The sequence below is a fragment of the Spodoptera frugiperda genome, chromosome 10 (assembly GCF_023101765.2).
Source record: "Spodoptera frugiperda isolate SF20-4 chromosome 10, AGI-APGP_CSIRO_Sfru_2.0, whole genome shotgun sequence".
NCBI classification, from domain to species: Eukaryota; Metazoa; Arthropoda; class Insecta; order Lepidoptera; family Noctuidae; genus Spodoptera; species Spodoptera frugiperda.
The window spans coordinates 3,788,166-3,803,455 of record NC_064221.1 but is presented as its reverse complement, the minus strand read 5'-3'; the positions used below and the strand labels follow the sequence as shown (position 1 = coordinate 3,803,455).

Sequence of the window (15,290 nt, the reverse complement as noted above, 5' to 3'; positions counted from 1 at the left end):
AATCGTATCCTTTTTCTTTATATGTCAATATTTCACTTTACACAAATTAATCTTATTTTTACAAGTATTTATAATACTTTTGATTTCAGTTTGTTCAAAATTTGGAATACATGAATGTCGTGTTTCTTTTAAAATTGTTTCACCAGTAATGATAAGTGTACCTTTACAAGTAGGCCTGTTAATACAATGCCAGTTAGAAGCACCGCTCTTGTAATTTCTTTTTTATGGTTATTCAAACATTGAAAAGATTAGTATGCGTGATTTACATTATATATATTACACTTTTTTAACTCCAAATGCAGTTTTATTTCAATTTTCACTATTAAATCCCAAGGCATTATTGAAGTTTTAGGAAAAAATATTCATTTAAATATTTTATAAACTTAGAGTGCTGACAGTACTTTTAACTAACCAACAATCGGGGGCGAGTTGGAGTATCTAATAATTTAAGGGGCGAGCTGATGCACTTAGGCAATCAGGGGCGAGATCCAAGGGGCGAGCTGAGCCTACACCCCAGATTTCACCAGTAATGTTATGTACTGGGGCACGTAACACACATGTAAATGATAAATAAATGATGATAAATGATATTTATTTTTGCAAATAGGTTACAATGTAACTCATTTACACGTCAATCTTCTCTCTCTTAAACAACTAGATGAGGCCGGCATTTCTTATCGGACTACTCTGAAAAGAAATGCCGAAACAAACTCAGAGTTCATAGTCTCTTTTAAAGTCCAGGCAAATCAAATAAAGATGTGGGAGAACCGTGCAAGTTGATTCTGTAGTGGCCTTTTGAGGAAAGAACCACAACAGTTTTGTATGTAAAGTTGTATAAGAGAACCTCTGCCTCCCCCTTCGAAGAATAAAAAACGTGATCAATGTTATTTTATGCTGTAGGTAATGAGATGACACATTTCATCTCAAGAATATTGAGATAATAGTTTGTAATAGCTATGTAATTAACTAATAATAATTACAAAAACTGATTTGACCGCTGTCTGGCACTGGCGCTATGCGAGGCTATTTAATTTATGCAGTCGTGTGATAAAAATACGTGGAATTTTTACCTAGCAACTAAGCTACTACATTCTTGGCTGTGTAAAAAGATAACTAACTGTACGGTACTGTTCTGCGGTTTTTACGCTAAAGAATAACAAACATCCATACACATTTATAAGCTTTGTCAGTAGGATAAGTATTTATATCTGTATATAGCCATAGAAAGTAGAATGTTGACACACACAAGTCGATCTTATAAAACAAACTCATAACCTTTGGACGGATGGGGAGCATGGACTCGTAAATTAAGTAGTCCATGATGAACAACAGCATGGACAGGAGAAAGCATAAACTCATTAACTAAATTAATTCTAAACCGTAAAGTTACCTTTATCCGCGGCTTCACCGGTGTGGTTAAAAGAAATAAGAATAGTTATAACCTAAATCACTCTCCACTTCTTCTGAATAACTATCGCCAATCACAAATAAATCACAGCATATTATGAAAAAGATAAACAAAGAAATACACTTTTCCATTTATAATATTAGTTAGAATTAAGAGGAAATCCTAAGCGTAGGCAAAGCAAGAGAAGGAACGGGGTAGTTTTAAGACAATAAAAGCCTGACACTCCCTCTCGCCTCATCTAAGGCGCGAGAAGTCATAGGATGATTTTTCCCACCTCAAAAAAGGCACCCTTCATTTGACACGCTCACCATAGAATATTTATAAAAGAATTAAAACCGTAATTATTGCTTTCAAAAAGTGTACATTAAAAAATAATGTAGGTATAATTTGTCCTTAGTGACAACTTCCTTGCTCTATGACTTCAGTGCGCGCCTGTACCGGCAGGGCACTGCCGTAATTCAATACGCGTAAATAACGCGGTCTCGCGAACGTTGACATGCCAGCGACTGACACATTCTAATTATTTTACCTCACTTTCTATCTTTTGTAGTAATTATATCCTTATTTAATTATGTTCTAGTGCTATAAAAGACCTTTATATGTTAAATAGATGAGTGTATTCATCTGTATAGAGCTCTTGTTAAGTCAAGTCAATGTGTCAATTTACTAAGATTATTAGGTACATAAAATCAACAAAAATGTTGTTTCCAAAAAATATTTTGCGGAGTTACTAGGGTAACTACTGCTATTTAGTACAAAAATAACACAGTTACGTGTCCTTGCCCTTATCCCATTCATTATATTAAAGATAACAACAAGGAAATAGGGACTAGGTAATCGTAGTAGTTACTATTAATTGGCTAACGCTGAAGTGTAAGCGATAACATTAAAATAAATTTGTACTTGAGGACCACAGTTTATCGCAATGGTCAAATTAATACATTTGTTTAAATTGTTTAAAGAAAAATCCTCGAGTCTGTGAATAAATTATGGAGAACGAAATTCTGTATTTATTTTTAAACCCTGCCGCTTCATTGTATTGCAATGCCATCTATAAAACGTAAAAGACATCTAAAAAATGACAACTCTTCTGTTAGTTCAAACAATTTTCACAGATGTCACTAACATCGCCATATACGTTCCAAAATGCTCAAAGAATTCTGAGAGAGTTTGAAAAATATCACACTTTTAAAAAGAATTACCAATAAAATAAGAGAAAATTGTCATGAGATAATGCATAAATTAATTTAATATTAAAATATAATTAGAAGGTTTATCAGGTACAAATTTATTTTAAAAACTAGAGCGCATGCTCCGTTCTACGGATCGATCAATACGGACTGCGAAGTGACAGCCAGAAGTAGATGGCGTAGCAGATTTGCACGTTTCCTTCCCTTTCTCGCTCCTTCCGTGACATTTTTGCGAAACGTCGATTTCGTTTCTTATGAAAATTAATCAAAAAAATCACATTAGGGCATGCTCGGTAAAGTTTTTCACACGAAATACCGTGATATAAAATCTATAACCGTGGTTAAGTTTTTTTGTGCCAAGTGCAATTAAACAATCAAGATTCCGCCGATAATTCAAAGCCTACCCAGTGGGTGGCTTATTTTGGTGAGTTTTCTTCTTTATTTCATCATATTTTAAATTAGTACCTGATAAACCTTCTAATTATATTTTAATATTAAATTAATTTATGCATTATCTTATGACAAATTTCTCTTATTTTATCGGTAATTCTTTTTAAAAGTGTGATATATTTCAAACTCTCTCAGAAATCTTTGAGCATTTTGGAACGTATATGGCGATGTTAGTGACATCTGTGAAAATTGTTTGAACTAACAGAAGAGATAGTAGAGTTGTCATTTTTTAGATGTCTTTTACGTTTTATAGATGGCATTGCAATACAATGAAGCGGCAGGGTTTAAACATAAATACAGAATTTCGTTCTCCATATTTTATTCACAGACTCGAGGATTTTTCTTTAAACAATTTAAACAAATGTATTAATTTGACCATTGCGATAAACTGTGGCCCTCAAGTACAAATCTTATCGCTTACACTTTAGCATTAGCCAATTAATAGTAACTACTACGATTACCTACCTAGTCCCTATTTCCTTGTTGTTATCTTCAATATAATGAATGGGATAATGGACCCGGGTACGTCCTAAAACTGCGACCAGCCACCGAGGAATGGGCAGCAGCATTCTCAAAATTTATCGGTGACCTAACTGCGATCCCCAAGCCGCCTGCCAAGCGTGGGGATTATGGCAACCCCCCCCCATCCTTTTCACTATGAGCGACAACATAATTATACGGCCCCCAGTCCCCGGCAGCTCCGCTATTCCTGATCTAGGTAGCGGATCAGGTAACGGCGGAGCAGGGGGTGCTAAGAATCCCCGGCAGAGAAAGCGCTACCACCCCCGACGAACTTTGGCCCTGGCAACGCACAACATCCGCACACTGCGGACTGATGAGAAGATTGTCGAGCTGGAGGAAGAATTGAGCAAAATGCGGTGGGACATCTTGGGACTATCTGAAATCCGAAGAGAGGGTCAGGATACGATAATCCTAGATTCCGGCAACTTGCTCTTCTTCCGGGAAGGAGACCGTAAATCCCAGGGTGGTGTCGGATTTCTCGTCCGCAAGTCTCTCGTCAACAACGTGTGTGAGGTCGACAGTGTGTCGAACAGGGTAGCGTACCTTATACTCAGAATATCTAACCGGTATTCGCTGAAGGTCATACAGGTATATGCGCCGACCTCGACACATTGTGACGACGAAGTAGAGGCTCTGTATGAGGAAATTTCAAAAGCCATACACTCCTCCGAAACACACTTCACCGTTGTGATGGGGGATTTCAATGCAAAGGTGGGCACACGGAATAGCGATGAGTTGAGAATAGGGCCATTTGGATATGGGCAGCGAAACCATCGGGGCCAGCGGCTGGTCGACTTTATGGAGAGGGAGAGACTCTATTTGATGAACTCCTTCTTCCAGAAGCGACCGGCCAAGAAGTGGACATGGATAAGCCCTGATGGTTCTACCAAAAATGAGATCGACTTCATCATGGCGACCGAAAGACGTATATTCAGTGATGTCTCTGTGATAGCGAAGGTGAAAACCGGTAGCGATCACCGTATTGTCAGGGGCACACTGAACATCAATGTAAAACTAGAGCGGTCACGCCTGGTGAAGTCCACGCTCCGCCCTGGACGTGCCCAGATCCAAAACCCCGAGCAGTTCCAACTCCAACTGCAAAATCGCTTCCAGTGTCTAGCTGATTGTGGAAACGTGGACGAGATAAATAATGGGTTGGTGGAAACTGTCCGAGCAGTGGGGTCAGACTTCTTCAAGACCCCCGCCGAAACAGGCCCCAAAAGCTCTCCGACGGAACCTTAAAACTTCTTAAGGATCGTAGCGAGATGAGGCTGCAGTCTTCAGACGATATGTCTGAATACGGCAAGCTCAATAGACGAATCTCGAAATACATGCGACGTGACCTGCGGGCCTATAACGCCGCAAGAGTCAGAGACTTAATTGAGCGAAACAAGGGCTCAAAAGTCTTCGCAAAGAATTCGTCTGTTGGGCAAAGCCAAATGACGAGGCTGAAGACCGAGGATGGCAGCGTCATCTCGTCGAAGTCCGAGATCCTCGGAGAGCTCGAGAGGTTTTACGGACAGTTATACACCTCAACACGGCATCCCATCGTCGGTACAGCTCGGGACCCAAGAGCTAAACTGACGCGGCACTACACTGAGGATATCCCAGACATCAGCCTGTACGAGATTAGGATGGCTCTCAAACAGCTTAAAAACAACAAGGCGCCGGGCGATGACGGAATCACGTCGGAACTTCTGCGAGCGGGTGGAAAACCGATACTTTTAGTCCTCCAGAAGCTATTCAATTCCGTCATACTCGAGGGAACCACGCCGGCAGCATGGCAACGGAGTGTGGTGGTTCTGTTCTTTAAAAAAGGCGACAACTGTCTGCTAAAGAACTACAGACCTATCTCACTTCTGAGCCATGTGTATAAGCTGTTTTCGAGGGTCATCACGAACCGTCTCGAACGCAGGCTTGATGACTTCCAGCCTCCCGAACAAGCCGGATTCCGAAAAGGTTTCAGTACCATAGACCACATTCATACGCTGCGGCAGGTTATACAGAAGACCGAGGAGTATAACTTGCCACTATGCTTGGCGTTTGTGGACTATGAGAAAGCCTTCGATTCAATCGAAACCTGGGCGGTGCTGCAGTCTCTCCAGCGGTGCCACATCGACTATAGATACATCGAGGTTTTGAAGTGTTTGTATAACAACGCCACCATGCGCATCCGACTCCAGGAAGAGACTACGAGGCCAATCCAGTTGCGGAAGGGCGTGAGACAGGGAGACGTTATATCTCCGAAACTATTCACGAACGCACTGGAGGACGTTTTTAAGCTCTTGGACTGGAGCGGACGCGGCATCAACATTAATGGCGAATACATCACTCATCTCCGTTTCGCCGATGACATAGTCGTAATGGCAGAGTCGCTGGAAGAGCTGAACACCATGCTCAGCGACCTCAATACCGTTTCCCAACAGGTGGGCCTTAAAATGAACATGGACAAGACGAAAATCATGTCAAATGTCCATGTTGCACCTATACCGGTTGTCGTTGGGAACGATATACTCGAAGTTGTAGACCACTACACATACCTGGGTCAGATCATCCAGCTAGGTAGGTCCAACTTCGAGAAAGAGGTCGCCCGAAGAATCCAACTCGGATGGGCAGCATTTGGGAAGTTGCATGAAGTCTTCTCGTCAAAAATCCCGCAGTGTCTGAAGACCAGGATGTACAACCAGTGTGTGTTGCCAGTGATGACGTACGGTACCGAGACATGGTCCCTAACTGCTGGCCTTTTAGAAAGGCTCAGAGTCGCCCAGCGCGCGATGGAGAGAGCTATGCTCGGAGTATCTTTGCGCGACAAAATCCGAAATATGGAAATTCGCCAAAGAACAAGAGTTACAGACATAGCTCTCAAAATATGCAGGCTGAAGTGGCAATGGGCAGGCCACGTCGCTCGGAGGACTGATGGCCGCTGGGCCAGGAAGGTGACTGAGTGGCGACCGCGGACCGGAAGACGCAGCGTGGGCAGACCTCCCACTAGGTGGACCGACGACATCGTCAGAGTGGCGGGGAGCCAGTGGATGCAGGTGGCGGCTTGTCGTTCTACGTGGAGGACTATGGGGAGGCCTTTGTTCAGCAGTGGACGTCTCTCGGCTGATGATGATGATGATGATGATTTTATAACCTTATTAACTTTATTTTACGTGTACATAAGATATTGTCATGCGGAATCAACATATGTTTGGAAAAACCGTAAAATAAATGCTCTCAATGTTTGAGAGTTCATAGGTTTGGTAATGACCGTATTTGGTGACTGAAAAAGCGTTATGTGGCGTCAGTTTGCCTTGAAATATCGGGTAAATAGGTACGGGTATCAGTCAATAGACTTTATGAATACGAAACGTACGAATAGTGATTCACCTCGGTATTCTGTGACGATATTTACGTCACATGAATGTAATAAGCAGAATGTGTTCAGTAATGTTCTAGCAAATTGTTCGGACTTGATTAAATATGCATTTTCGACCATTATCACTTGGGTAAACCATTTATTAAAGACACTAATCTATATTAACCAATGTTCATGACTCATTTTGTTTGGATTTAGCAAAAAATTTTAATAAATATTGTGCAATATTGTTAACTCTAAATAGCTTGTTGAGAATGCCCTCACTAAGCACTTATTTCCACTTAACACTTGCCATAATACAATTGTTTTCCCCCTATATCTGGATCTAAAGTAAAACAAGTTGTTAAATTAATCTGAACTGTAATGAAATCCATTTTAAATCTATGCTGCTGGAGATTATCACATGGAAGCCATGTGGCATTAAAAGAACGCAAATATCAAATAAAAAAGGCATACAAAATAAATAGTAATCTGCTCCTTTTTCCTCCATCCTCAATAATCTGATCAAAATACCACACCTACATAATATTTATTAAAATTTGGACTCCCAGGTATATAGTAATGGACTCATTCCCGATTACATATGGCTATAACTTACCTGGTGACAAGTGGGTGGTTATATTGTAAATGTTGTCTCTTCATAATTTTAGGGCAAACCTATGAAATGTTACCTTTAGCTCCTTATCCGACCTTATCATCACAATACAAGATTTTGTGTAAACTATACTATTATCTCTTAAATTAAAACATAGGGTTATATTTAGTATTCAGCTGCACAAATTGGGGGTAAAAATGTTTGTTCTACTTCTTTTTATTTTAAATATTGACTGGTGAATAAAATTTGTTGAAGGCAAATCCTCTGCTAAGGGTCTGGCGGTTAACATGTTAAATTGCAACCATAACAACTGTGTCCATAAAGTCTCATTTACGTTGGTCGAGTTTATACACAAACTTGTTTGTGATATTTTTTCTATTATCTACATAGTAAACCACAGGCAATTTAGGTTATAAATCATAATGAGTAATGGGTGTAAATATTTGTTTGGTTTTTCAATATTTCTATATTATTTTGTAACTAAAAACACAAAACAAACTGTTATCATAATAACAGTTTTTAAGAAAAGATGATTATAGTTATTGAACAAAACATGTCTAGACAAACTTTTATATTATTTGTTTACTTTTGAACTCAGGTTCTTCAAATTACTTGAAAAACAAAGAAATTTTTCTAATCATGTACAGTTTTCCGCACAATAAACAATTAAAAAAGAAACACTTATTATGACGTTTAGTCTTTTGCACAATCGTTTTTAAGAAATGGGACTATGACACAAGAAATATGACTCGCAAACTAAAACTTAAATCATAAGAAACTATTATTTTGACAAATGAAAAAGGTAATAATTGTCTCATAAGGTGCTTCTCTGCTTAGTTTCGGGGGCCCTTGTATGACGTCATTTGTTACATTTTAATAATAATAGATCAATTTATCTGTAACCACAATTGAGTTCAATTTAAATTCCTATCGCCAATAGAGATGTTGATCTGTAGTTTTGACGTATCTCATCTACAATAATTTTCAAAATTTCAAGTGGATATTGACAACTAAATAATTATGCTTTGATTAAAATGGTGACTCAAACCTCCACCAATATTACACACTATTGGCTAATGGTCAATTTAAGGATTGACAAACTAGTCAGAGACAGGCCAGTTTAATGAAAAGGTATTGTAGATGTCGGACCACAATCTATTTCTTTATTAGGTGTATTATTAAAAATATAACAAGCTAAGGTTACCCAATCCTATATAGATAACCGTTCCATCAATTTGATGTTCTTACCTCTAATTTAAAAAGTTGTCTACTAGATCAACTTCAAAAACAAACAGCCTGCCGTTATACCCATATCATAATCATATATGTTTTATGTTTAGGTGTGTAAAATAATATAATATATTACATTTTTATGTTATTCTTTTAACATAAAATGCTTCAATATATTGTAAAGACAAAAAGCATTTATGATGTGTATTGTGTACAAAACAATAGTCTATTTTGTATTTATTTATATTTTATAAAAAATAAACATTTCATAGACCATTTAATAAGCAGAAATGAAAAGGCGTGTTTATTATTTCTTTATTTTTTACTACATACTACTACTGCCTCATGACTGCCCTAATTATTTATCTTAAAAAATATATAATTCGTATTTATTATAATTTTTTTAAAACATGATTATATTTAATTGATTTTTAAACATGGTGCTGATGCACATATTATGCTTCTTTTTCAGTCTTTATGAAGACTATTTAAAAAATATATGTTTTTGATGTATTTTACGTCAATAATTGCAACTTTATGTTGATGACAGAACCCATTTGGTCCAATATTTAAACACCATCCGGAGTTTTGTCCTTAGCATTTCAGAACCAATTGGTCTCCTTTCAATAGGCAATCAGTTTGGCAGTCTGTTTTTTTCTACTACATAACATTTTCTTAAGTTTTATTTTCCTTAAACACGCTTTTTCATTTCTTTATAGGTCTGAATTAAAATGGAAAAAAAGCGAGACTCGTTTTTCATGAAAATGAAGAGGGATAACGGCCAGACCCTACAGAAGAATCAGAAAGAAATAAGAGAAAACACAAATAAAAGACAAGAAGAATTCAATAAAAATCGTAAAGGACTTGAGGTCAACAAAGAAAAAAAACCGTTTGATAAGAAAGCATACCGTCTGAAGAAGTACAGTAAGAAGTACAAATTAGAACAATGGGAGGAACAACGTAAAAAGAGGTTGTTACGAGAATACCATAAAGACATTAAAAATGACCCTACAATAGGCTCTTATAAAGCCAAAACTTTTGACGAAGACACAACAGATGCGTCACAAACTGTCGGTAAATATGTCCGACATCCAGATTTACTTGAAAAGGAGAATGTTAAAGAAACAGAACAATCTCCGACTATAACGAAAGTAAAAAAAGATCCGTATCACAAAGCGAAAGAACAATTCAATAAAGTGAAACAAGAAAAGCAGGAGAAACAGCAGGAGATAGAAAAAATTAAAAAAGAGAAAATGCAAAAGTTGGAGGAGTACAAGAAGAAGAAAAATGATCGATTCAAGAAGTTGAGTAAGAAGACTAAAAAGGGGCAACCTGTGATGACGGGAAGATTGGAATTACTTTTAGAGAAAATTCAAAAGACTAAATAGAAAAACGTTTCAGTGTCCGTGTTTTAAAGTTATTCGGACGTGTCAGTGAAAATTTGTTTAAATGAAGTTTGTATTTTTTTATTTGTATGGATTGCCATTAAGAATGCTTGTTAATTTTTTTAATTATTAGTATTATTTGCTTCATATTCGGGCCATGGTTTCGTTGATCATACTCTAACACCTTATTCGGATAGATTATTTTAATCCAAACATTATGTTTAAACACGTGAATATATAAGCGATTTATAAAGTAATACACGATTTTACGATTACAATGGTAATTTATTCCGGTAATAGAGTCCTTTTGTTCTTTTTGATTAGCTCATCCGATATGAGTGATGTGATACGATGTCGCCGAAGCCGTGAACTTAGTTTCATATTGTGCGTTTCTAGAGTCCGTTGTCGCGAATCAAGGTCCTATATGATATTTTTAAATGTATTTTTGTAACTATTGTTTTGGTTCAATAATAAAATTCTGATACCTCTGTGAGTACTAGCTTTATTCATTTACTTATCTAAACATTATGGAGATTATGTCGATTACGGAATTTTTATGCAATTTTACGTGAATAGGTTCACTAATGGTGTTTTAAGGTAAGCGTCCACATGCCCGCATCGTACGCATTCCGTATGACGTCATCAGTACGCATCGAATGTAAGCATTGCTGACGATGCGGTGCGTACGATGCGGATCAGTGGACGCAGTTGTATGAGTTTCTATACAAAGCAAACTAAAATCCGTTGCGTACGATACGTGCGATGCGTACGATGCGGGTCTGTGGACGCTTACCTTATACGAGTGTAATGTAGTTTATGCTTATGCGAAAATTCTTTTTCTGGTAGGCCATATGCTGACAGATAGGGTACAGAGACTGATCGTTTATCATTCGTCTTTGATTTCAAGTGATGTCGGGTCAAAGTTCGTTCCAGTTTGGCAATAATATTTGTAATTGCAACTTCCTAAAAATGTTAAGAACATAACCATTAGTACTCAGGTTATCAAGCAATGTTTTACAAGCCTTTCCTCATAATAAACTTTTTTATCTATAAACATTAGGTTGATAAGTCAGTTGCTGTGTTGAGTCCGTGTACCTAATAACTAAACATATATAACAATAAAATTATTTGACATTGGCAGATGAGCATTTATGCGGCGTGGTTTTTTATTCTAACATATGCCCAAACCGCACTAAATGGGAACCGCGACGTTTTTTAACCGCATAAATCATTTTCATAAGAAACCGAATTTAAACTATTGCACATACGGTTTTATCCCACACTCGTTTTAAATGCCACTACCCAACAATTACTATCTACCTATAAACTAAACCTAATACACTACCCCACCTACCAATACCACGCGGTTAAAATGTTCACTAGAAAAACGGTTTGTGTAGGTGGCGCTGAAGTCGTACGAAATCCAAAATATGGTGAGGTTTTTATATCAATTTTCCTTGTTTTCCAAACGTAAAATCTCAGTTCTTTAAAGGAATAAGTACTATGTTTAGTAGCGCTACAAAGAACAAGTTAATAAATCTTATAGACATTACAATGACTTGTTTAAGGCTATCTTTATATATATAATTCTTCTGTACCTACGTGTGTATGTCACTGAACTCCTCTTAAACGACTAGACGGATTTTGATGAAACTTTTTGTGTGTGTTCAAGAGGATCTGAGAATGGTTTAGATTCACAATTTTGTCCGCTGGACAATGTTTTTTTAATTAATTTTTAATTTATTAGTATTTGTTGATTTTGGAATGTTTTACATCGGATCCGACGGACGGCGCTACCATCGCAGTGTCAAATATTAATGACGTTAGATATTGTCATAACATTTGAATAATAATTTTCATCAAAAAGGTCCAGAATGTTTTAGCTTATTTTTTAATTTACGTGTAGACAGGACAACGTCTGTCGGGTCCGCTAGTCTATTATAAAGATGAGAGGATCTAAATGTAGCGCATTCATTACAAGACGATGTTTAAGTAAAAATAAATCTTTGAACAAGGTAACGTAAAGAGGTAATGATAAATGACTGACTGCCTCGTTAGCCGAGTGGTTGCAAGTGCGAACCTGACAATTTCTCAGTAGTAGCACGGAGTCTGGATACGGGCCCGGTATATGGCAATAAGCTCACCATCTATTACATGGGACTTACAATAAAAATTGTGAAAAGTGGGTGTATAATGGCAGTACGTGCCGTAATGTACACCTCTGCCTACCTTTTCGGGGTTTAAAGGCGTGACAATGTGTAATGATAAATCAATAAATGCAGAAATATGGCCAATATATCAAGACTGACAGATAAGTTCTTGTAAGTTATTAAACTTATCTGTCAATAGACTTGGCTGCTAAAGATAGAATTAAACATAAGCACCATATAAAATGTGTCAGATCAGATGTCGATTCATGAAAAATCTTTGAATGGATTTAAAATAATCTCTAGACTTAGACTCATTGGATTAAACCTATAAACCGAGAAGCGATCTCTATTACCGCGTGTCAACAAACATGGAGCCACTTTGGACAGACAAAGACGCAGCTTTGAAACCATTAGACAATTTAAAGAACATATGAATGAATAAAAAATTTACTAACGTATTAAACGTTAAAAAAACCGATTTCCAAAAACATTGTATTGCCTGCGTCTGCCCACTGCTAGTTAAGAAGTCCATAAAGTTCAAGCACATATACCGGCCGAATTGAGAACACCTCCCTTTTTGGGAAGTCGATTAAAAAGTAAATCTGATTGATTTAATATTCAATCGTAAACATAGTGTATCTCTCTAAAGTAACTCATCTACCCATTAATTTATATTTTTACCGCACTTATTCGGTTTGGCGCCATATTGAATTGACAAATGTCTGTAAGGCGTCTGGGGACGTCATTCGAGTTATCTAGTTTTGTATGAGTGATGCGACTCTATAGGTCTATCTCAATGCATAGACTACTCTGTAAATTCTACAGTATTTATGATACTCTCCCTCCATTTGACATTGTCTTGGAACACAGGTAAAATAGGGTAGGATTTTTTGTTACTACCGACTGCACTGAAATCTGAGATAGACTTTAGATAGCTTCGGTTCGCTACATATCACACATCCGTCCCCGTGTTTACAGTATTTATTATTTATTTTATCGTAATGACGCTTTTAAAACATTTTACTATAAAAACAGGTAGGTATCTATTTGATAATAGGACAAACTCATGACTTCAATCGACCCTGTAATCATAAAAGATAAATTCAAATAAAGATAATAATAAAAAAAAACGGTGCTGAGTGCTACAATAGATAATTAAATTTTGGCGCCAATTAGCAATTTGACAGTTGACATTTAGACCACAGATAACTAGATAATATTTGTACGGTACGCTTTACGGTACAAACTTTAACCTTAATGATAAATAAATGATACAAAATGATCACTATTGTTTCTCGTGATTGGCACACGATTGGTTCAATGGACCTGGTTTTAATCTAGTAAAAATAAATATAGCATTTTCAGTTCGCAAATGGAAGTTCTAGAAACATTTTTTAAAGTATTTTTTTAAAACTGATTGCTTTGTAAATCCGATTACTACTATAGTTAATCGATAATGTAATACTAAAATAGATGTTCAGCAAGTTGGCGATGCTTAAGTACCGATGAGTCATGTCTGAATGAGATAAACAATAAGAATCAGTAATCAGAACAATTTTATCGCTGATATCACTGAAGATCGTGAAAGACTATTCTCAGAAATTATTGTTCTTAGAAATTATAGAGGATATATTGTGAAACATTTAGAATACGTCTGACTTATATTAGTAGCATACATATGTGATTTGGAGCTGCGGACTACCTAGCGGGTTTACCGGGGCTCCGGCTCGAAAAGCAGGAGAAGGAACGGGGTGGTTTTTAGTCAGTAAAAGTCTGACACTCCCTCTCGCCTCGCTCAAGGCGAGAGAAATCATTGAATGACTTTCCCCCTCAAAAAAAAGGCCCGTAGTCTACAATAGTTGTATACAGAATGTATCAAAATTCTGTCTCTACCTCAAATAGCTAAAACCTCACAAGTCAATATCCCCATATAATATTTAGGAAATGGCCACGCCATCAGCTGTCAACAACCTCTATTCCTAGATAAATACTATAAAGAGAACGGGATCAACCTTATGTAAAAGTTATAATGCTATAAAAATAAATCTGGCATGTAAATCGGGTCGTACGAAGGTCGTGCACGAGTCCCACTGTCCCACGGCACACGCGTGTCTAACTACGACACACGATATTTTTGATAACAAATTATCAAATTAATATAGACCTTAGAACTCGTATGATGTCTCGTATAGTGTACAGTGACCAGCAAGTCTTTTAATTGGATTTTCGACTCCATATCAAGAGAATAAAGTTTAAAATCTCATAAAGGTATTTCACAGAAAGGAGTAGGTTGATCTGCTAGCGTCTGTACTTTGTTGCTACCTCGGTTTGACGCCTTTTGTTATTGTTTTATACTAGTTTATTTCTACAAAACAAATCATAGTCGTTTGATAAGGTTACTGTGTGGAAAAATCTGTTTTTTTTTTACACCTGTGCCTCAAATTAAGGCATCTTTTTGGGGGATTTGCAAAGAATAAAGAAGAGCGGAAGTTCTCGATTGGTTTAGAAGTTTATTGGAGTTTTGAAGTCCTTCCCAATCCCAAAGCGATGTCCATTTAAAGATTATTTCTTAGTATAATAAAAATGAGATATGTGCCCATAATAATACTCAGATATTTTATGTATCTCCAATTTTCCAGTGAAGATTAGTCTCTTAATTAAGTACTAAGCAAGCATTTGTAAACGAAGTTACATAATATTGTCTTGATTTTTTTTGTCTTCTTGGTGTCTGTCTACAAAAAGATATACATGTTTACTATTTTATTGGCCTTTATGAAGTACAGATAATCGTAGTGTGCACAGGTATAAAGTTGGCTTGCATCCAACATTATCTGAGCAATAACATAAATTTTACGGTAAGTTATCGTCATTAAAGTTGATTATGCACTGCACTGCAGTTGCCACGATGTCTAGAAATGTAGATTTTCGTTTATGACATTGATTTTATTATACCTCTGTGTATTCAGGGAATCATCTCATTATATCATCTTTTGGTACTC

General features: G+C 36.9%; 2 protein-coding genes across 2 annotated transcripts in view; both read left to right on the top strand.

Annotated features, from left to right (window-relative positions):
• Positions 1–2,765: 2,765 nt before the first annotated feature.
• LOC118277094 (ornithine decarboxylase 1) overlaps positions 2,766–15,290 on the top strand; it is a 34,522-nt gene continuing 21,997 nt past the window's right edge. Inside the window, exon 1 of the mRNA XM_035595767.2 lies at positions 2,766–3,022. The gene's annotated coding sequence lies outside the window, so the exon portion shown is untranslated. The remainder of the gene's footprint in view (positions 3,023–15,290) is intronic.
• LOC118277291 (thyroid transcription factor 1-associated protein 26 homolog) lies at positions 9,488–10,144 on the top strand. Its single transcript, XM_035596015.2, has one exon. The coding sequence runs from the start codon at positions 9,488–9,490 to the stop codon at positions 10,142–10,144; it is 657 nt and encodes a 218-aa protein (XP_035451908.2).